This window comes from Pezoporus flaviventris, unplaced genomic scaffold (genome assembly GCF_033815535.1).
Source record: "Pezoporus flaviventris isolate CSIRO_AGI_PZ_B2104156 unplaced genomic scaffold, CSIRO_AGI_Pfla_v1 ptg000031l, whole genome shotgun sequence".
Classification (NCBI taxonomy): Eukaryota; Metazoa; Chordata; class Aves; order Psittaciformes; family Psittacidae; genus Pezoporus; species Pezoporus flaviventris.
The window spans coordinates 32,697,397-32,720,421 of record NW_026892579.1 but is presented as its reverse complement, the minus strand read 5'-3'; the positions used below and the strand labels follow the sequence as shown (position 1 = coordinate 32,720,421).

Below are 23,025 nucleotides of genomic sequence, written 5' to 3'. Positions count from 1 at the left end.
CTGGGGGCTTAGGATGGTTTTATTGACTCTGTGCCAGTGGGAGGGCTGGCTCTAATACACTTCCTAGGCTCCTTTGGGATATCACTCTGCCAAGGCTCTTCTAATCTGGAGCAGCAAATTCCCCAGTTGCTACTCTGAAGTTCAAATTTCCTGGCCCCTCCAACACAACCTGAAGCTGTCCCCAAACCATTATCAGCTCTTTAAAATCTGTCATACTATCCCCCAACATAGCCGAAGAGACACATTACACAACACATTACATTTCAACTTATTTTTGAAACCACTACTTGCACTCTTAGTCCTTTCCTTCATGATGGTCATTCTGTAAGTAAGAATCTCAAGGTGCCTCACTGCAACTAACAGAGCTCATCTCCTTATACAGCTGTATTATTTAATATAGAATCATAGAATTATAGAATAGTTAGTGTTGGAAAGGACCTTAAGATCATCTAGTTTCAACCCCCTGCCATGGGCAGGGACACTTCACACAAAACCATGTCACCCAAGGTTCTGTCCAACAGGGCCTTGAACACCGCCAGGGATAGAGCATTCGCAACTTCCTTGGGCAACCCATTCCAGTGCCTCACCACCCTAACAGTAAAGAACTTCTTCCCTATATCCCATCTACACTTCCCTTGTTTAAGTTTGAACCCATTACCCCTTGTCCTATCACTTCAGTCACTGATGAAGAGTTGTCCTGGGTTCAGCAGTAGCAATCATTTTTCTCATTCTTAGTAGCTGGTGCAGTGCTGTGGTTTTGACTTTCAGCCTGGGAACAGAGCTGATAACACCAATGTTTTTAGTTGCGGCTCAGTAATGTTTGCTCTGACCAAGGACTTTCTGAGTCTCATGTTCTGCCACGGAGGAGTGGAAGCCCTGAAGAAGCAGAGACATGACACCTGACCCAACTAGCCAAAAGGGTATTCCATAGCACAGCACATCATGCCCAGGATGTAAAACTGGGGCAGTTATCCGGAAGGGGTAGATCACTGCTAGGTCAGGCTGGGTGGAGGCGAGGTATGGGTCGGCAGCTGGTGAGCGACTGTATTCTCTTCCCTTGTTATTTCCCTTATCATTATTATCATTATTATCATTGGTGGTAGCAGCAGTGTTATACCTTAGTTATACCTTCGCAGAGGGACGAAGCAGGGGGAGTGACTGAACGAGCTGCGTTTTTTTTTCTGGGTTGCCAACTGGGCTTAAACCACAACAAGAATTCATCCCCAGCATCCCTATAGGCCTCCTTCAGATACTGGAAGGCTGCTATGAGGTCTCCACGCAGCCTTCTGTTCTCCAGGCTGAACAGACCCAACTTCCTCAGCCTGTCTTCATACAGGAGGTGCTCCAGTCCCCTGACCATCCTCGTGGTCTTCCTCTGGACTTGTGCCAACAGTTCCATGTTGACGACACCAGAACTGCACACAATACTCCAGGTGAGGTCTCACGAGAGCAGAGTAGAGGGGCAGGATCACCTCCTTTGACTTGCTGGTCATGCTCCTTTAGATGCAGCCCAGGATACGGTTGGCTTTCTGGGCTGCAAGCGCACCCTGAAGCCAGCTCATGTTCATTTTCTCATCGACCAGCATCCCCAAGTCCTTCTCTGCAGGGCTGCTCTGTATCTCTTCTCTGCCCAACCTGTAGCTGTGCCTGGGATTGCTCCCACCCAGGTGCAGGACCTTGCACTTGCCATGGTTAAACTTCATGAGGTTGGCATCAGCCCACCTCACAAGCATGTCAAGGTCCCACTGGATGGCATCCCTTCCTTCCAGCGTATCAACCAAACCACAAAGCTTGGTGTCATCAGCAAACTTGCTGAGGGTGCACTCAATCCCACTGTCCATGTCAGTGACGAAGATGTTAAACAAGACCGGTCCCAACACCGATCCCTGAGGGACACCACTCGTTACTGGCCTCCAGCTGGACACTGAGCCACTGACCACAACTATTTGCGTACAGCCATCCAGCCAGTTCTTTATCCACCGAGTGGTCCATCCATCAAATTGATGTCTCTCCAATTTAGAGACAAGGGTGTTGTGTGGGACAGTGTCGAACACTTTGCACAAGTCCAGGTAGATGACATCAGCTACTCTACCCCTGTCCATCATTTCTGTAGCCCCATCATAGAAGGCCACCAAATCGGTCAGGCAGGATTTCCCCTTAGTGAAGCCATGCTGGCTGTCACCAAGCACCTTGTTGATTTTCATGTGCCTTAGCATGCCTTCCAGGAGAATCTGCTCCAAGATTTTGCCAAGCACAGAGGTGGGACTGACTGGTCTGTAGTTCCCTGTGTCATCCATTTTCCCCTTCTTGAAAATGGGGGTTATATTTCCCTTTTCCAGTCGTTAGGAACTTCACCTGACTGCCATGATTTTTCAAATATGATGGACAGTGCCTTAGCAACTTCATTCGCCAGCTCATTCAGGACTCACAAATGGATTTCATCAGGTCCCAAGGACTTGTGCATGTTCAGGCTCTTAAGACGGTCTTGAATCAGGATCTTCTCCTACAGTGGGCCTAAGGTCTTCATTCTCACAGTCCCTGCATCTGCTTTCCAACACATGGGTCGTGCGGTCGGAGCCTTCGCCAGTGAATACTGAGGAAAAGAAGTTGTTAAGAACCTCAGCCTTCTCCAAATCCAGGGTAGCCAGTTCTCCTGATAGCTTCTGGAGAGGGCCTGTGTTGTCCCTAGTCTGTCTTTTATTCACAAAGTACCTATAGAATCCCTTCCTGTTATCTTTCACATCCCTAATCAAGTTTAATTCTAACTGGACCTTAGCTTGCCTTCCAAGACTTGGGTGGTGTGGTCAGAGCCAGTGCAGCCTTTGCTAGTGAAGACTGAGGCAAAGAAGTCATTCAGAACCTCAGCCTTCTCCAAATCCTGTGTAGCCAGTTCTCCCGAGAGCTTCCTGAGTGGGCCTACGTTCTCCCTAGTCTGTTTTTTATTTGCTACGTACGTGTAGAATCCCTTCCTGTTATCCTTAACATCCCTAGCCAAGTTTAATTCTAACTGAGCCTTAGCTTTCCTAACCTGGTCCCTTGTTTCCCAGACAACATGCCTTTATTCTTCCCAGGCCGCCTGTCCTTACTTTAACACTTTATAAGCCTCTTTTTTTCTTTCAAAGTTTCCTCAGCATCTCCTTATCCATCCACGGAGGTCTCCTGGCCCTCCTGCTGCACTTCCTTCTGGTTGGTATGCAACACTCCTGAGCTTGTAGCAGGTGATCCTTGAATATCAACCAACAGTCTTGGGCCCCCCTTCCTTCTAGTGCTATACCCCATGGAACTTTACTAAGCAGGTTCATGAAAAGGTCAAAGTCTGCTCTCTTGAAGTCCAGGGCAGTGAGTTTGCTGCACGCTCTTCTCACTGTCCTGAGGATCTCAAATTTGACCTCATGATCGCTGCAACCAAGGCTGCCCTGAAGCATCACATTTCCAACCAATATGCACTTAAATAATAAAACAAAGAGATTTATACATGTTTTTCTGTATCAAAACAATTCTAACAAAAAAAGAAAAAAAAAGCCTTTAGGATGCTGAAAGGAGAAGGAACACAATGTCCAGGGTGGGGGGAAAAATGTAACCCTGTCTTAAAATACTAGTTCCTTTGCAGCTTTGCCTTCTTAACAGTAGTAGTTAGGCTTCATCCTTCCTCCTATAGAAATGTTAGGGAGCGGGGACTATTCTCATCTGTAGATGTACCTGTCTCTTCTACATTGGCTTTTTTTTTTCATTCTATGGACTCCAGAGGTACTAAGCAGCGTTAACTGTATTCTCCCAAGTTTGCTCACAATTTACTTACAAGTGTGGAAAACTAATTTTTTTTCAAGCAGGTATGTGAATGCCTGCAGAAAATCCATTTTGGTACATGAAGATTTTGATAAATATAGCAAACTACAAGATACATCACTGATGAGATCAGCTTATTAATTCTTATTATGGGAAAGCTGTAGGAGTGAAGAAGCTGTTTATCTATCTGCACGTGTTTGGGTATAGCAACTGCTATGCCAAAGAACTGGATATAGATATTGAATTAAAACATGCTATTTCCCACTCAGAGAATTTTAAAAGACTCTGGAAAGCACTACTTTAAGAGCTAGAATACATCAGTTGCCTGTAAGACATGTTTAGCATACATAGCTGGCATCCAATTTTCACTGTGCCTATTTTTCTCCTAAATTCCTTCATATGTCAGTGGGATAATCCTTTCTGAGTCTATGCTCAACAGCTCTGACACCAGTGAAACATTCACTCCGAGACTACAGAACTCCACAGTCACTCATGCTCAGCACACTGTTGGTGAACTTTTTCTACACCATTTTGAAAAAGGATGCGGGGTTGGACATATGTTCTTCAAACCTTAATCTAATAGAAACCAAGGGGAGAAGGACGAGAAGACCTACGACAATATGTCAGCATTTGCCTGAGATAAATTTTACTGGATTTTAAACTTAAACCATTGAACATGGCAGCAAATGCTGAAAGAGAATGCAGAAACAGGACAGACAGGAGAGGAAGGGAACGGAAGGGGAAGGGGAAGGAAAAAGGGAAGGGAGCACAGGTGTTGCTAACAGAAAACAGCTAGGAGTAAACAGGACATACAAGCATCAGCACCAAATGCAGCAACTGATTGGGCTCAGAAGCTAGGAAAAAATAGGTTCCTCTGAGAATTTTAGAGACATGGCATTTGCCATATTGATTATTTTAGGGATTCTTCTATCATTTATCAATTTGCAGTATGCAAAAAAATACCTGCAAAAGTATGTAAGACTGTATTTTTCAGTTTTACAAAGCTCTTCATACAGACCTTTCTTACTCACTTTAAATGTATCTGTCTTTCCAGTGAGGGATTTGGAACTACATAATGTTCTATGGCAGTCAATTTAAAAACTTCTTGGGTTGCTATGTATATAGATTGGGTTCAATGCTGAACAGCATTAATGTTGATTTTTAAATCTGATAGACTGTGGGATTTTTACACAGTAACTGGAAACTCTGCAATATGAAAGTCAATCGAATTCAAGGGTAACTGTGCAACTTGTTTTCCTGAAAACAGGCAAACAAAAAGAAACATTGTGCATGGCTATCAAATACAGAAGATAATACTTATTGAATTCGGTTTCCTAACCAAAACAGAGAAAAGGAAAAATGCAGTTAAAAGCTACAGAAAAGACCTTCAAAGACTATTAGAAACCAAGAGAACCCTTTACCAGTACCTCCAATAGAAACATACAGCTTTGCAGCATTTCACTGGTGACAAAAAAAGGGGGCTGACTGTCAGAAGGTCTCTAATGAGGCTAAAAAAAAGTAACTAAGTACAAATAAATTAATAAAAATCTGAGGCTAAAAAAAAGTAACTAAGTACAAATAAATTAATAAAAATCTGATTGTATTCTCAAATGAAAAAGCTGGTATCTACCTGCCTTCCTGTTGTTGCATGGCCATGGCACATCCTTTCTTGTCTGCTAGAGAAGGAAAAGAAAATAAAGTCCTATCTTGCTAAGGGTATGTTAGGAGCCATTCTCAGGTACTTAACAACTTTATTGAAGGTGCATCCACAAGCAATGCATCTTTTCACAGTAAATCAATAGATGGTGCTCTTTAGCTGCATAATTATGTAATTCTAAGCTAAATATTCAGCTCGCATGTGTGGGCCTATTGCCATAGGCGTCTATCTAAAAGGTAATTTAGACCATTGCTTAATCTCATGCACCACCTTGCTACAGATCTCTCACACGAGGGTGGTAAAATTAAGACAGATCTCTACAAACAGGACAGAAAACATGCAGGTCAAAATACTACTATTTTGAATTATATCTAAGTGCTTGGACTGGCGTATTTACCTAGGAAACACTAATTAGTACTATGACCCAGCTGTTGTAAGAGTTATTCATTAACACAGAAATAAGAAGTGAGTTTTGGATGACTCCAGGTACTTATGTCAAATTGAATGCCAACATTATAGTAATTCATTATTGCTGCTTCCAAATCACTCTCACCCCCACATATATTTTTATGGCCTTTCACTAGGATATTGAGGTGATTTATAAGGAAGTCAAAATAATCCTGAATGTATTTTTAAATAGTACTAGGAAAATAATCTGGACTAAAATGTATAAAGTGCAGTTCATTCTCTTGTATTGGCAAATACTGACAAAAAATTGAAGGATAATAATTTTAGGTTTAAATAGAAGAACAGTAAGACAAATTAGTATTGTAAGGAAAAAGAGGAAAACATAGATTTTAAAACAAAATATGTGCAATATTAGAACTCCAAATTAAAAAAATAAGTGCAGAATTATTCTTAGCATCATAATCATGTTTCATGCATACTGTAATAGTCTAAGATATTTCTTTTGTCAAATACGCTTTTAATCTTGCAACAATTATGGCAAAGCCACATTAATATAGAAAAGCCAGAGTCAGGCCTATCTACACCCACATGAATTGCCCAGCTTTAACTAACCCGTTAATAATAAAATACTCAGGGCAAATTATAAATCAAAACCAAAAGCAACCTCAGTCTCTTCGGAAAGACTCATTAAGGAATTTTCAAAAGGATGCTTTCCTCAAGTTGTATATTCCTAATTTTACTTCAAAACTATATTCATTAAGCCTGGCCTTTTAAGATATTTATGAACACTACCTCTAGATGCAACTTTGATTTAATTTCCAGTACCATATTAAGATAAAGTCTAAAGGGACATGTTTGGAAGTATTTAAAAAGCTGTATTTTTATGTAAAAATTTTTTTAGTACTAATAATTAACAACAGAGGAGCCCTTCAGACTCAAAGGATGCACCACTTGGTGAACTTGGAGTCAGACTCCAGATGTAACAAAGAGGTTATCTTTCTGTTACACTTCCAGAAGTACTGTTCTTGGCATTGCGAGTAAAAGCTCACCAACTCAAACATGTATTTCATCTAAAACTGCTTTAGGTAATAACAAATTAATCAAATTTATTTTATATTTAGCAAATATCAATCAAAATTATTCCAATTCAGAAATATTTATTTCATCTACAGTCAACTAATAATACTTTTACTTCCTCCACAGATTAAAAAGCCTGTTATACCTGCTTCACATTCATTTTGCATTCCATTCAAATTCATGTTCATCTTTATAAGCCCGTTGATATTTATATTGATTCAAAGCAGGGTTAAATATGTGGTGTCCTGGGTTCAGCAGTAGCAGTCATGTTTTTTTTTTTCCTTTGTGCTACCTGGTGCAGTGCTGTGTTTTGACTTCCAGCCTGAGAACAGTGTTGGTGAAGCCGATGTTTTCAGTTGTTGTTAAGTGATGTTTACCCTGACCAAGGACTTTGTGAGGCTCATGCTCTGCCAGGGAGGAGGGGAAGCCGGGAGGAAGCAGAGACGGGGCGCCTGACCCGGGCTAGCCAGGGAGGTATTCCATACCACAGCACATCATGGCCGGGGTGGGGGGTAACTGGGAGTTACCCGGAAGGACACGGGCTTCCGGGTGGGACTCGTTTCTTGGCCAGTGGTATCGTATTCTCTTCCCTTGTTATTTTCCCTTATCATTGTTGCAGTTGATAGTAGCGGTGGTGATTTGTGTTGTACATTGGTTGCTGGACTGTTCTTGTCTCAACCCGTAGGAGTTGCACTTTTTATCAATCCTCCTCCCTGTTCCTCCAGGAGTGGGGAAGGGGAGAACCCCGGTGGGGGGGGGACACGGACCTCGATTGTTGTCAGCTCGGCACCACTCACTGGGAGTGAGTGAACAAGTTACCTGACTGGGTTTAAACCACGACATGTGGTCATCTATGTATTTCTGCATCTATTCAAGATACAGAGCTATATAACTGATCTTTAATTAGGAAAAAGGACTTTAAAAATCTGTAATAGTTTTGACACTCTAATTGTATCATGGACATAAAATAGTGATGTACTGCCACTTGAATATTTTATAAATTAATTCCATTAGAGTGGACTGCATGAATGATTGTCAAATAATCTTTTAAGAATAAGAAAAGGTAAACAAATCTCTTCTTCCTTTTCAATGCATTGGAAACAAAACAACAATCAGTTATACAACACAAATTAAACGTGCATCTTAAACTTTAGAAACAAGTAAGGCACATAAGTAAAATAACATAGTTAATAATATTTTTATGTAATAAACATAAGGCATATACTAGAATCAATACAATTATATATCTTGTATAGATATTTTACAGATGATTTTTCTTCAGCAATTAGATCTCACTTGTTCTAGCACTTCCATTGCTTTACTTAAGAGTCCATCCAGATTTACTGTAATCATGCTGGAATTGCTTCTAACCTTGCAGAAATGTCTGAAGAGGGTAATCCAGACCTACTGCACCATACACTACAATCAGTAAAGAATCATTAGTCTGAAGTTATTTTCTTTATTCTCACTCTCCAGCTTTGCAACTCTCGTTTAGCTGGCTTTCAGGGCTCTTCACTAGGATTATGTGATTATTTTACAGAAAACGCTCCTTTAAGTGAAAAACAATCATAATTACCAGACCATGCTAATGGAATGTGTGTCTTCTAACACAGAATTACTGTATAAAGCTTCTGACATGATGCTAAAGAAAAAGAGCAATTAAAAAGAAAACCAAAGCAAAAAACAAATTAAAAAAAAACAAAAAAAAAACACAACAAAACCACAGAAAACACACACACACACAAAAAGACACATTTTAAGATTATACACCTCTAGACCACTTATTTCAACTACGGAACAACTTCACATTTAAACAGACAACACATAGCTGATTTTAGCTGATTACAGCATGCACTACATTTAGCATGGCTCTAATGTCACTATGGTAACTGCTCTGGCTTAAATATAGCTGAATGTGTAGCTTCATTCCAAATCATCCAATAATCCATTAAACATTTCTTTTAAAACTTCCCATATTTTATCCACACTTTTATCAGTAATACTAATCTGATCCTGTACTGGTATCAGTGATACCTGTACTGTTTAATATCTTCCTCAATGACACAGACAGTGGGATCAAATGCATCCTCAGAAAGTTTGCAGATGACAACAAGCTATGTGGTTCAACTGACACCCCAGAGGGACAGGATACAATCCATATGGATTGGGACAAGCTCTTTAAGTGGGCCCATGTGAACCTCATGATGTTCAACAAGACAAATGCAAGGTCCTACACCTGGGCTGGCCCAGTATCAGTACAGGCTAGGGGATGAAGGGATTGAGACCAGTCCTGCAGAGAAGACTTCAGGGTGCTGCTGGATGAAAGACTGGACATGAGCCAGCAATGTGCATTTACAGACCAAAAAGTCAACCGTATTCTGGGCTGCATCAAAAGAAGCACAACCAACACAAGGGCAATTCTGCCCCTCTACTCTGGTAAGACCCCACCTGGAGTACTGCATCCAGCTCTGGAGACGTTAGCAAAGGAAAGCCATGGACCTCTTGGAGCAGGTCTGGAGGAGGGCCACAAAAATGATCAGAGGGATGGAAAAGACATGGGACTGTTCAGCCTGGAGGTCCCCAGGGAGATCCTACTGCAGCCTTACAGTACTTAAAAAGGGCTTATAAGAAAGATGATGACAAACATTTTAGTAGAGCCTGCTGCAACAGGACAAGAGGTGATGGTTTTAAACTAACAGAGGCTAGATTTAGGCTAGATATGAGACAGATTTTTTTTACTATGAGGGTGGTGAGGCAATGGAACCAGGTTGCCCAGATGATAGATGTCAGATAACCCACCCATGGAAACATTCAAGGTCAGGCTGGATGGGACTCTGAGCAACCTGATCTAGTTGACCATGTCGCTGCCCATTGACGGGGGGTTAGACTAGATGGTCTTTAAAGGTCTGCTGCAACCCAAACTATTCTATGGTTTAACAATTCTATTATCATAGGAACATGCAATAAATCCTTAGCTGTTAGTGATCAGAGAGGCTGCCCAGAAAAGTTGTGGATGCCGCAACCTAGAAGTGTTCAACGCCAGGCTGGACAGGGTTTTGAGCAACCTGGTCTAGTGGAAGGTGTCTCTGGCCACACATGGGGGTTTGAACTATGCGATCTTTAAGGTTCCTTCCAACACAAACCATTCTATGAGTCTACGATTAGAGTTTAACATTATTTAAACAAAATAAAGAAATCTCCAACAGAAAAAAACAAATCTCAGGAAATACAAGAAAAATGTTTTATTCTAGGAGAATAAAACTCATAATTTCTCTGACTTCCAAAGTAACCTTGATCAATATCATGAGATCAATTAGGATTATGGTTCCATTGCTTTCTACTTATATTTTTCTACATCATCTATTACCAGAACAGATATGTCTACGTGACTATCTGTCAATTTATTCCTGTATTTGCATGTTCAAGTCCATTAACAGATTAATTTCTTGCAAAACTCCAAATATGTTGTTAGGTGTCTACTAGAGCCTCATAAACAAAATTAAATAGACAGATTTTTATGTTGTTCATCAATACCCCATTAGCTCTTCCCCTTTCAAGATTTCAGCTTCTGGTCCTTAGAACCCTTAATGAGAAAACATTGACACTAATGACTGTTGTGCATGTCTGTGCAGGAGAGCGAAACAAAAGGAGTACTTGCACATTGTACTTGAGACACTAAGACATGAGCGCTTGCTTTGACACAAAGCTGCTTCACTGACGGCCATTACACAACTTTTGGTCATGTGGAATGTTAAGAGAATTAGACCCTGACATGAGTAAACTTGTTATATAGATCTAAAAGTACCTTCAAAACAAAGTTTTCACATATTTGCCAAGCACAGTTGACACACTTTTTTTTGATATACATTGTTTCAGCAGATCAGATGCTATCTGGAACTTCACAGTTATTAATACACTGCACTGCCTAGCTTGCTATGACATTAAAATAATAATGAAATTGCTTTAGATCTCCAGAAAGGCATCCTGAAGATAATCATCAGTCAGCTGTGAGTAGCAGATCTGTATTTTTTTTCTAGGCTACACTTTTTAGCAATGGCGTGTACGTCAAGCAAAAGAAATACCTGCATAGGGAGCATGCAAAGAAACCGTTCTGCAACTTAATCAATTGCCATAGACAGAACTATTATTTTTTACCTAGAATAGAGAACGCAGAATTAGTATTATAATTACTAAGCCCTAATACTGCCAAGCTAACAGTTTTAATCAGCCAACATAAGATAATAATGCTTGCACACATGAGTACACGTAGTAAGATTGAATTATAGCCTGTTTAGAATAAGATGGCGTCTATCTGCTCTCTATATATTCCTGTTTTACTGAGAGGCTGAATTTTGCTCACTGCTTTCATTGTTGGAGTACAATACCCTGATAAGTCATTCAAGACACAACAACAGAAAATATTCTCATAACAAATTCAAATATGTAACATCAATAAATGTTCACTGCTAAGATACCTTGAAAATATAAATCTTGAAAATAGCAGAAAATAAGAAAGATCAAGATTTGGAAAGAAACAGAAGCAAATTACTGTGTTTTTTTCCAGTTCTGGAGGGTAAAAGCATCCAAATGAAAATACATAACAAAATGGTTATTGATAGCAGGTAGAAAATATCTTAAATAAACTTCAATATTTTCAAAATACTCACCAAAAAGTTAAAAACAGAGCAAAGATCTTTACAAGATCTCTGACTTACCATATTGATGGTGCTTCTGTTCCACTGATCTCTAAGAAGTCATACCCTTCCTCTAACTGGAAGTCAGTAAAGACCAAGGCAATAGTATCTCCTGGTTCAGCCAATATGGTCCAGGTGCAATCAGCATTATTTTCATACTCGGATGGGAAGTGAGGACTTGAAATAGTTCCACTTGTCCCACGCAGTGTCCCTCCACAAGCTCCTTCAGCTGATGAACAGAATACCAGTTATTACTGGAGCTGCAGTTTAAACAAGTATTTCTGTCATAGCTAACCCAGATCATCCCCTCTGCGTGTAGAATACCCACAAAACAAAATATTATCCAGATGAATGGAATAGAACAGTTTTTGGCCTTTAAACTGAAGAAATTCTTGGCTTGGATTTTTTTTACTTTTTTAAATTGCTGGTGATACTTTAGTGCCAGGCCAAAGAAGGATAAGATTAGCAGAGACACCTAGTACGAGCTCATTTAGAGAACCTGCACTTTGGCTCTGTGAAAGTATGCAGAGAAGTCTAAGAAAGAATTTGGCACAGAATCACAGAAGCATAGTCTCTCCATGATACAAGTTTAAAAATATCACCTTTTCTAAAGATTTCTCTAATTTCCTATAACTATAAAATCTGCTGAAAAATTCTAAATTAGGAAGTACTAACAACATCACACTAGCCATTCTCAAGTTTTTTGTTCTGCATTAGGACATCTGCAGATAGCAAATAAATCCAGAAGGTTTGGTTGCCAGATGGACCTTCCAAATTTCACACATCATCAGCTAATAACATATATTTTTAAATGGTCATTAACCAATTTTAAAAAAAACATACAGAGCACAGATATTTCATGCTAAGCCTGGAATATTGCCTAATGTTGCTTGTTGCCAGACACAGCAAACTTCTTGTACTCGTCCTTGCCCCACAAGACTTCACTGAAAGCTTTAAAGATATGCTGATTATTATTAGTACTGGGTATTAAAACACATAATTAAAAAAAAAAGTCTCATCTATACAACTGATTGGAGTAAAGAATTAAAGATTTGTCAAGTGGCTATCGGTGTGTTGTAATGTGTGTATGAAAGCTACAGCAATAGTAATTAAAAATACTTCAGCATAGGTGAATGATCAGAAGCATTTCATTTTTATATTTCTTACCCATCTTTACTTACTGCTGTTATCATTAGGTATTATTTGCATACTGTAAGTGCATGTGGAGATTTAAAATTAAATACCTTGGAAAGGTCCATGACACAAGGAACTTAAGAGTCTAATTAGGCTAATAGCTGAGTAGTTAAGTAACGCAACAGAGAGAGGTAGGAGTAAAGCTGCTCTTCTCAATCACAGCTGAAAGTGTGTCAGTGAAAGTGAGTTTTAAAGGAAGATTTGAAGCAAAAAGGATTATTCTGAATCAAAAGAAGAGGAATACTGTGCTGGACATTCAAAAAAACCCACTATTAAAAGAGGAAAAATAGCTAATAAGGGGCTGAAATAAAAAGAAGAATTGGAAGAAAGGCAGCAACAGAATAATTTAACATTTAAGTATTATACGGCCTATTTATTTGATTAAAAAGAGGAGAAAGCTGCTGAAGAGATTCAAACAGGTAGTTACCTTTACTTTTCTATGTGAAAAGTAAATTTTTACTTACTAAAGAAATGTAACATAACCTTGGCTATCAAAGCCTTATTTAGTTTCATGATTTCTTAGCACACGTGTTTCTTAGAGGAGGGCAGGTCTTTCCAATAAATTTAGTATCTTACTTTCTGGATCTTGATATTTGTATGTTCTTTTTTAAATGAAGGAGATTTAGGAGTGAAATAGATCTACATGCTTAAAAGATTTCCCTTTGTTGTTGAAATCAGGCCACTTCTGTGATCATTTCTCCCTCAATCCCTGGCTTTTTATACAGTGCATATTAAGAGGGCCATTGTGCCTCTGAGGGATGAAAGGGGAAAAGAAGTGAAACTTAAAGAACTCATGGATAAAGCTGAGGTTCAGAGTCAAAATTTCTGGTGCATAATACATGTAAAGATTACAGTAATTTAAAAACTATTCTAAATCTGTAACAAATCAGAAAGGAGAATCAAGATTTCTTCTCCAGTAGTATCTCGAATGATCCTTTTTTCCTTTAAAAAAGAACAAACCCAGAACTGTATAATCTTCAAGCAATTCAGATCATCATCTAAACCAGCAATGAAAAACAAATAAACTTCATACATTCTGTGCCAATGCTTCAGTACAGAAGTAACACTGAGTTACTGATTTCTACTCGTGCCATCACCAGTATCAGAGCTTGAATAAACCACCAAAACCTGGTGTATTCCACCATCTTTTTTGGGAGCAGGGGAGGGAAGGGGACAAGGGGATTTTCTACTTTTTGCATATTTGTCATAACAGTGTGAATTGGCTTGGTTTGTTTTTTTTTTATTTTAAAGAATCAAAATGTGAGAGTTTGAGTTCCATTCAATATGGCATACAGGCTCTCCCTGTATTCTTGAAAGCCAGCAAGGAGGCTTTTCCCACCCAGGGTAACCAGCAGGATGTGCAAAATCCTAAATCAGCCATAACTCTTTGGTACTAGCCACGTGTTGTTATATTTTGTTACGACAACATTCTCAATGACACCATCTCCCACTGTGTTTATACTGACATTAAGTAACATGCTAGTAGTAATTACAATGCTACTTAGTGTTTCTGCTGCACAGCCCTTGAATAAGCTTTGAGCTCTAAAGCTCTGAATTTCACAGCTGACAAGGAAGGCTTATGTAGTTGATTATTTCTGGCAATCACATGCAAAATCTAAATTTATATGCTGTGCATTACCAATGACAGCCAAAGGAGCTCAGGCTACTACAGATATCTGGCCAGAGGAATGCATAGCTTTTTAATCTACTCACAAAAACATTCTGAAGAGGTTTGCAAGAAACTAAGTTAGCTCAGAAATGGAAAGGAAACATTAGTCAGGTAAGACCCCAGAAACAAACTCAGACCAGAAAGTCAGTAGTTTCTATCTGACAGACGTGGATGTCTTATGGAAAGACCATGGTACAAGCAGCTGCAAAGAATAATCTTTCCTCTAACATATTTCCCATGCTCCAGGAGGTTTAGGGACCTCCTTCATCATAGTTGGCACATAAGCTAAAGCAACCAGACTGTTGAATGCTAAAATGTAATAAAATGCCTAAGAGTAAGCACAGGCGGAAAGGATGTGGCCATACTTCTTAGAGGGCACAAGACAAATGGTCTGGACATACACTGAGTTTCACCAGCTGTCCCCAGAGCTAGTTGGCCTCATTGGACTAATCACCTTTCTAGGCCATGGCCCTATGTCACGTCGTTGAGAGCTAGAAGAGTACCTAGGACTCTTAATGTATCACTCACTGTGCTTAGAGTAATTTGATAGCAGATAGTGCCTCAGGCTTCATGAATTCAAATTCTAAGTGATTTGCAAATTGCATTTTAAAAAGTGCAAGTAATTAATTCCAAACACTCATGGTTATTTTCAAGTTGTGAGCAACTGCACAAAGTGCTGTTTGTATCAGCATAAATGACTACTTGAAGTATAAAGCTACAAACATTTGGATCTCTCAGTAGTCAGGAATTAAGTGCTTGGAATTTAGAGAAAACGCATCTTCTATAAAGTATACATGCAAACCTATATGCCTAGCACCACTTGACAAAAAACACATATACTGTATAGATTTGTACCTTAAATAAAACACATAAACCTATCCATCAAGTCAATATAGGTAAAAATGAAAAGGATCACTAAGGAACAATGTCAGTCAATGAAAAATCTTACATTTTTCTTCAAACTAGGAGGAGTCATTTCACCAAAAACATCAATATGACAATTTTGGTAAGCTGTGCCTTGCATAAATGCAACCTTGCTTCAAGTGAGATGCAAACTCTGCTAAGAAGATATCCAAGGATGGGGTAACAACAGGAACAGTATCTTAAAAATCTTCCTCATCTAAACAGGTGTGTTTTGAACATTCTATCATTTTCTGATAGAATGTTTTGAACATTCAATCATTTTTACTAGATTTTCCTCTTCTTGCCACATAAATGCTTTCCGGAGTGCAATGTTCTGTATTCTGTGTGCCTTTATTATACAAAAACTAATAAAATGTGTATGAAAGTCTTTTTTTTTGGTTGCACAAGAACAAAGAACAAACATTTTAAAGTGATCTAGTCTTTCAAAATCAATTTAGAATCTGACTTGAAGTGATGAGAATTGGCTATTCAACTTTGTTTTTTACTGAAACCTCCTTATTTGAAATATCATTTTGCTACATTACTGCTGTAAAATAACTGATATAAAACATACCTGTGACTTAAAGTACAAAATTCATAGTAATAAAGTTTCTGTCTTGTTATGTTATCTGTAGCCAATTCCTTACCTCTTTCATCACTAGCAACAGAATAGATGCAATTAAAAACTTGAGTGATATCTTATAAATTGTTATCAAATGACATATTGTCATTTTGTGTCATTTTGTAAGTCGTATAAATTAAAGAAAAACACAGCTTTAGAGGGTTCTAAATGAGCCATGGGCATACATTATTTAGCATGCCTTACTGAAAATAATACTGAAAGAGTTCTTTATTCATTGAGGCTGGAGAGCAACCCAGGGAGAGAGACAGGATCACAGAATCGTTAGGGTTGGAAAGGACCTTAAGATCATCTAGTTCCACACCCCCTGCAGTGGGCAGGGACACCTTACGCTAAACCATGTGACCCAAGGCTCTGTCCAACCTGGTCTTGAACACTGCCAGGGATGGAGCATTCACAACTGCCCTGGGCAACCCATTCCAGTGCCTCACCACCCTCACAGGAAAGAACTTCTTCCTTACAGCCAATCTAAACTTCCCCTGTTTAAGTTTTAACCTGTTACCCCTTGTCCTATCACTACAGTCCCTAATGAAGAGTCCCTCCCCAGCATCCTTACAGGCTCCCTTCAGATACTGGAAGGCTGCTAGGAGGTCTCCATACAATCGTCTCTTCTCCAGACTGAACTGCCCCAACTTTCTCAGCCTGTCTTCATATGGGAGGGGGTCCAGGCTGATGGCAAGTCGAATATAAGTCAACAGTGTGCCCTGGCAGCCAAAAGGACTACCTGTGCCCTGTGGTGCATCAAGCACAGCATCGCTGGCTGGGCATGGGAGGTGACTGTTCCACTCTACAATGCACTGCTGTGGCCCCACTTCAAGTACTGTGTGAAGTTTTGGGTGCCTCAATATAAGAAGGACATCAAACTATTACAGCATGTTCTGAGGAAGTGACCAAGATGGTGAAAGGTCTCGAAGGTAAGACTTAGGAGGAGTGGCAGAGGTGACTTGGCTGTTCAGCTTGGAGAAGGCTGAGGGGTGACCTAACTGTACTCTACACCTCCCTCAAGTAGGGCAGCAGAGGGGAGGTGCTGATTTCCTCTCTGGTGACTACTGACAGGACATGAGGAAATTTAATGAAGCTTCCTCAGGGGAAATACAAGTTGGGCATGAGGAAAAGGTTCTTTACCGAAAGGATGGCTGATCACTGGAACAGGCCTCCCAAGGAAGTGGTCATGGCACCAGGCCTGTCAGAGTTCAAGGAGTGTCTGGACACTCTCGGTCATATGGTTTAATTTTGGTCAGTGCTGTGAGGACCAGGGAATTGGACTCAATGATCCTTATGGGTACCTTCCAACTTCAGATATTCTATGATTCTATGATTCATTCAATTCTTTATTAAATGGCATTTTTCTGCATTTCATTTGTGAAAAAGTAGATAATTGTACCTCATTTAATAAAATTCTTCAGTACAGAAAACACATCAATGAAATAATCATGAATGATTACTTTCATAGATACATACTTTGGATATTTTGGAAACTATTAATATGAGGAGTTAGTTAAGTGGCTTTTTAATGTAAGATTCTCAAAATTACCATTTTAAAATGTCTTCCTGACAAAAAACTAAAAACAAGCCATAATACAGCAATGCCAAGTTTAAAAATAGATTTTAGTTTATCAATGCCAACTGTAAAGCTGCTAAACTGCCAGATTCATAAAGACCAAAAACATTGGTAAGTGTTACAATGGTGATGAATTACACATTCATCAGATAACTCATTGATCTAATCAAGTTCCAACTGGCAGCAAGGTCTTTAATCATCAAAATATTCACCTCTACTTGCTAACCTTCTTAAATATTTTAGTTTTTCATAGGCTTTACTTTGAAAAGGTAAAAGTCAACACCTGTGCTTCTTTTTCTGTGTTTTATGAAATGGAAACTTGTAAGAAGGGTTTGTTTTTTTTTTTTTTTCTATCATCACTTGAATCCAGATGTACCACATCCCAGATAAGTGCTCTAATCAGTGTGCCTCCCCTTCTCAATTTCTTTCCTTGCTGTTGATCAACTTCACATAAATTAAATACTCATTAAACCATGCATGTAAGATGAATTTTCTTACTCTCTCCAGGGTTTTCAAAGGACACTTCAAAATAATTTGGATTGCTCTCTAAGTAGAATGGGATTATTTTGTTAAAATTTCAGAAATAATTGTGGTTTATGAAAATAGTGTCTATTTCACGTATATTAAAAAGTCAGATTTCTCACTTCAAGTTAATAGTATGTACAAAATAGAAACACAGAAATTGTTGCAATTTGCTTAGGCACCTGTGGGCACCCACTGCAGCTGCAGCACTGCTTTGAACATATTAGCATTGACATTTCACTGACTGCAGTGGGTTTGTCTGTAGTTATTTGCCCTGACGATTCTGGAACAAGTGGAGCAGCCTTGTACTTCCTAGGGCTTGAGATTGGCACATCTTTTTTCTTTGCAAATGCTGTGCTTACCTTAGCAGCCTTTTAAAATTTTATTTATTCTATCATATCAGTTTGTTATACTAGAAAGACCTCTTCCCCCATCATCCACTCTGGAGGGGGAATCTGATCTATTAGTCAAAAATGCTATATATTTCAAATAAGACAGAAATAGGGGTGGACAAACTATTTGCTAATGCGGCAGAAAAAATCAGTTATTAACTGACAGTACATCCTTTAGCAAACTTAAAATCAAAACCCCAGTTTGGTCACCTTTTTAATGCAAAAAAAACTAAGAGAGGATAGCTAACTAAGAGAGGATAGCTAGATTAAGAAGTTCAGAAATTAATCAACAGTCCGCAATGTCATACTCTTTCTCCCACAGAAATAAAAGATCAGTCTTCTGGATATCCTGTTAAGACTCTCTTCTTTTTCCAGTTAAGTATCCTAAAGTGTTTTGCAGTGATATGATAATACTTCACTTGAGAATATATTTTTAGTGCTGATAATGATCCCTTAAAATAACAGTTGATAACAAATTAATAATAAAGCCCTGATTTTGAATGAAAAATAGAAAAGGCTGAATTCTCTCAGGGTAAATTAATGACTCTTGCAGATTTCACATAATAATTAGGAAAGTTAATCCAGTTATTGCCAGAAGTCCACATGCAGTTGTGGCATGCTTCATCTTTTTATGACCATCCTGGGGTCTGCTTTTCATTTTTAGTAAATCACTGTATCTTCCTCTGATGTTAAGTCTGCTTATGTTCCTAAGGGTCAGACTGAAGTCCTCTCTGTCATTCTTTAACTTTATCATTTTGGGTATCTTCACCATGTTTTCATTGTGCTGCTCATCAAATTTTTTCACTTCTTGGTTCTGTCTTCCAGTCAATTTATGGCACAGATGCACTTTGATCTGGCATCTTTTAATTTTTTCTATCAGGCCTACCAATACTCACGTCAGAACAGTTGCGTTAATAAACTTACACACGTGCACACATACAGAAAAAAAAAACAAACAATGTAGCTGTGTCCATATCTGTTGCATCAGATCTAGTCAGTCCTGCACAACTGTGTAAGAATTTATACAGTATAACCTATCTGCTTTTCCTGAAACACTTCTTTTGACTTCTTACTTAACAAGTCACAATGAGTTTCATTCAAATTTCATCTCATTGTCAATATTGTAGCAATTCAGATTATTCTGAAAATGAACAAAATTGCTCAGGCAGGAATCTGCTAAGACACTCTAAAAAAGAGATTTGGGAAAATATTCTCACTTTATGATGTAATGCAACACCAATAAGCAGAATTATTAGGACATATTCTTTTTCTTTACCTCTCTTTTTATTAAATTTGCTTATAAACATGGATAAATGATGGGATCAAGACATCTTTTTCTCCTCCTTAAACTTATAAAAACTTACAAAATTGTATTTGTCTGAACCACAGAGGCTAAGAAGAAATTTGATCAGAGAATTACTTGCTACCTCAGAAAGTAAGGAAAACACCAAAACTGTCAATTTCTCTTTGCTAGATGTTTTAAAAATATTAGCTCTGAATCTCTCTAGTCAGTTCCTTTCTCCTTCCATCTATTCTAAGAACACTTTCTTCGGTATCTGTTATTCACCAATGTGTTTCTTAAATAACATTTTTTAAACCCAGAATTGATTAATTATTATTTGACCTTTTGCACCTTCCTGACATATAATCTCTTTTTCTGTTTTGTCTTCTTTATTTATTCTTTATTTTCCCTCCAATAATTTGGTACCTTTTTACTGATAACATATTACATGTTCTTCCTCTCACAGCAATTTTCACTGTAAGGAATAGCTTACCATTGTAGTATCACTAATCCAATTTGTATTGCTAGGGTTAGCCTCATAAAAATCTAGACTCATGCAACTATGATCAACCAGGATTCTCAAAATTACTGAGAATTGAGAACCTAATTATACAAAGTTCGTTTAGAAGTAGTCACATACGATAAATCAGCTACTAGTGGAGTTACCGCAGTGAATGAAATTAACTCGCAAAATGTTTCAGACTTGTACTGCACAGTATTTCAACCTCAAAATAAAGAAGGCAAATGTTCTGGGTTACAGTATTAAGGTAGCCAAGAATGAGAAAAGGAAGACCTTTGTTATCTCAGGACAAACACCAGAACAGAATTTAGGTGGGCCATCAATTCTCCCTGTCAGTTCTTGTAAGCCACAAATGTGGTTTTGCAGCCAACACACAGCAGCTTCTAACAGCAGAAAAGTCCATGGCTGCTCTTACTTACCATATGGAAAAACAGGACTAAGTTTTAATAATTACCTCATCTTTTCAGAATTTGCCTTTGAACTTTTCTTTGGAGGCTGTTTTCTGCTTTTGGGGACTGTTTTCTATCTTTTCCAGTTTGGAAGTTGCCAAATATTCACACAGCAAAAATCATTAAGAGAAAACAGAAAATAAAAATTAAAAGATGAAGACAATGTCTCAATGTCTTGACAGCCAAATTATCTAAACCTTCTAAAAATGCCGTTGTCATCTACCTGGACTTGTGTAAAGCATTCGACACTGTCCCACATGATATCATTGTCTCTAAATTGGAGCGACATCAATTCGATGGATGGACCACTCGGTGGATAAAGAACTGGCTGGATGGCCGCACACAAAGAGTTGTGGTCAATGGCTCAATGTCCAGCTGGAGACCAGTAACGAGTGGTGACCCTCAGGGATCAGTGTTGGGACCAGTTTTGTTCAACATCTTCGTCGCTGACATGGACAGTGGGATTGAGTGCGCCCTCAGCAAACTTGCTGATGACACCAAGCTGTGTGGTTCGGCTGATACGCTGGAGGGAAGGAATGCCATCCAGAGGGACCTTGACACGCTTGTGAGGGGGGCTGATGCCAGCCTCATGAAGTTTAACCATGCCAAGCGCAAGGTCCTACACCTGGGTAGGAGCAATCCCAGGCACAGCTACAGGTTGGTCAGAGAAGAGACTCAGAGCAGCCCAGCAGAGAAGGACTTGGGGGTGTGGGTTGATGAGAAAACGAACATGAGCCGGCTTCAGTGTGCGCTTGCAGCCCAGAAAGCCAACCGTATCCTGGGCTGCATCAAAAGGAACGTGACCAGCAGGTTGAAGGACGTGATCCTGCCCCTCTACTCTGCTCTCGTGAGACCTCACTTGGAGCACGGCATGCATTTCTGATGCCCTCAACGTAAAAAGGACATGGAACTGTTGGAACAAATCCAGAGAAGGGCCACGAGGATGATCAGGGGACTGGAGCACCTCCTGTATGAGGACAGGCTGAGAAAGTTGGGGCTGTTCAGCCTGGAGAAGAGAAGGCTGCGTGGAGACCTCATAGCAGCCTTCCAGTATCTGAAGGGGACCTATAGGGATGCTGGAGACGGACTCTTCATTAGAGACTGTAGTGATAGTACAAGGGGTAACGGGTTAAAACTTAAACAGGGGAAGTTTAGATTGGATATAAGGAGGAAATTCTTTCCTGTGAGGGTGGTGAGGCACTGGAATGGGTTGTCCAGGGAGGTTGCGAATGCTCCATCCCTGGCAGTGTTCAAGACCAGGTTGGACGAGGCCTTGGGTGATAGGATTTAGCGTAAGGTGCCCCTGCCCATGGCAGGGGGGTTGGAAGTAGATGATCTTAAGGTCCTTTCCAACCCTAACAATCCTATGATTCTATGATTCTATGACTGTACCTTTATTTCTGTTAAGATTTCGTTCTAAGCCATCAATAAATCTGCGGTTCAGTTCAGCTCCAGCACTCTCCACATGGCTGTATTTTAAAGAGAGAACTTCTGAAATTGAGTAGCAGTCAGAGAAACAAAGCAGATACAAGTCACACCTTCCTGGAGGCTTAGTAATTCACTAGGATTTTTTCTAGCAGAAATGGTATTTGTAAAGATAGACAATGTACAAATTACTGGACACCAGCTTCTGAATACTTCTGACAATACTAAGCAACAAAATTGAAGAAAATAGTAATTTGCCAGCATCATCAAAACTAATGAAACATAGCACAGAGAACAGATTATGATTTTTTTGTATGCAAACAATGTATCTTTATTTAACTTTGCTGTATTACCTTTCATGGAAGTCATTAAATTAGTTCACGATAACAAGAAAGAATAATACCATCGAGAAACAAAACTGTAACAAAAGGTGCTTTCATGGAAAAGACCAAGATTCTTAGAGAAACAATAAGGGAACCTTTCTTGCTTGAAGATATAGTGAATGGAAAAGGCTGCCTCATGGCATGTGTTCCAGATTGATAAAATGAAACAAAATAAGGAATATTTAAAATACCTAGCCAAATCTACATTCCACATGAACCCTTAAATATTCACTGTGGGAATGGCTCAGATCACATAAATCATTAACTGTTACATAACTCTGCTGTTGTGGTACTCATTTCTTCACAGAAAGTACACAGAATTCTTTGGATTTCATTTAAGTTCTACACAAGGCTTAGGCCCCTGCTTGAGTTTTTATAGGTTAAACTGAGTTTTAACAAATTCAGAGTTACAAATTATGAACAAAATTTCAGTCCTGTTAATAGACATTTGTATGCAGTGCAC

General features: G+C 39.1%; 1 protein-coding gene across 1 annotated transcript in view; it reads right to left on the bottom strand.

Moving 5' to 3' along the window:
* Positions 1 to 23,025, bottom strand: part of CSMD1 (CUB and Sushi multiple domains 1) — a 1,163,462-nt gene that overhangs the window by 563,833 nt on the left and 576,604 nt on the right. Inside the window, exon 5 of the mRNA XM_061460659.1 lies at positions 11,644 to 11,851. Coding sequence (XP_061316643.1) covers positions 11,644 to 11,851 — 208 coding nt within the window. The remainder of the gene's footprint in view (positions 1 to 11,643; positions 11,852 to 23,025) is intronic.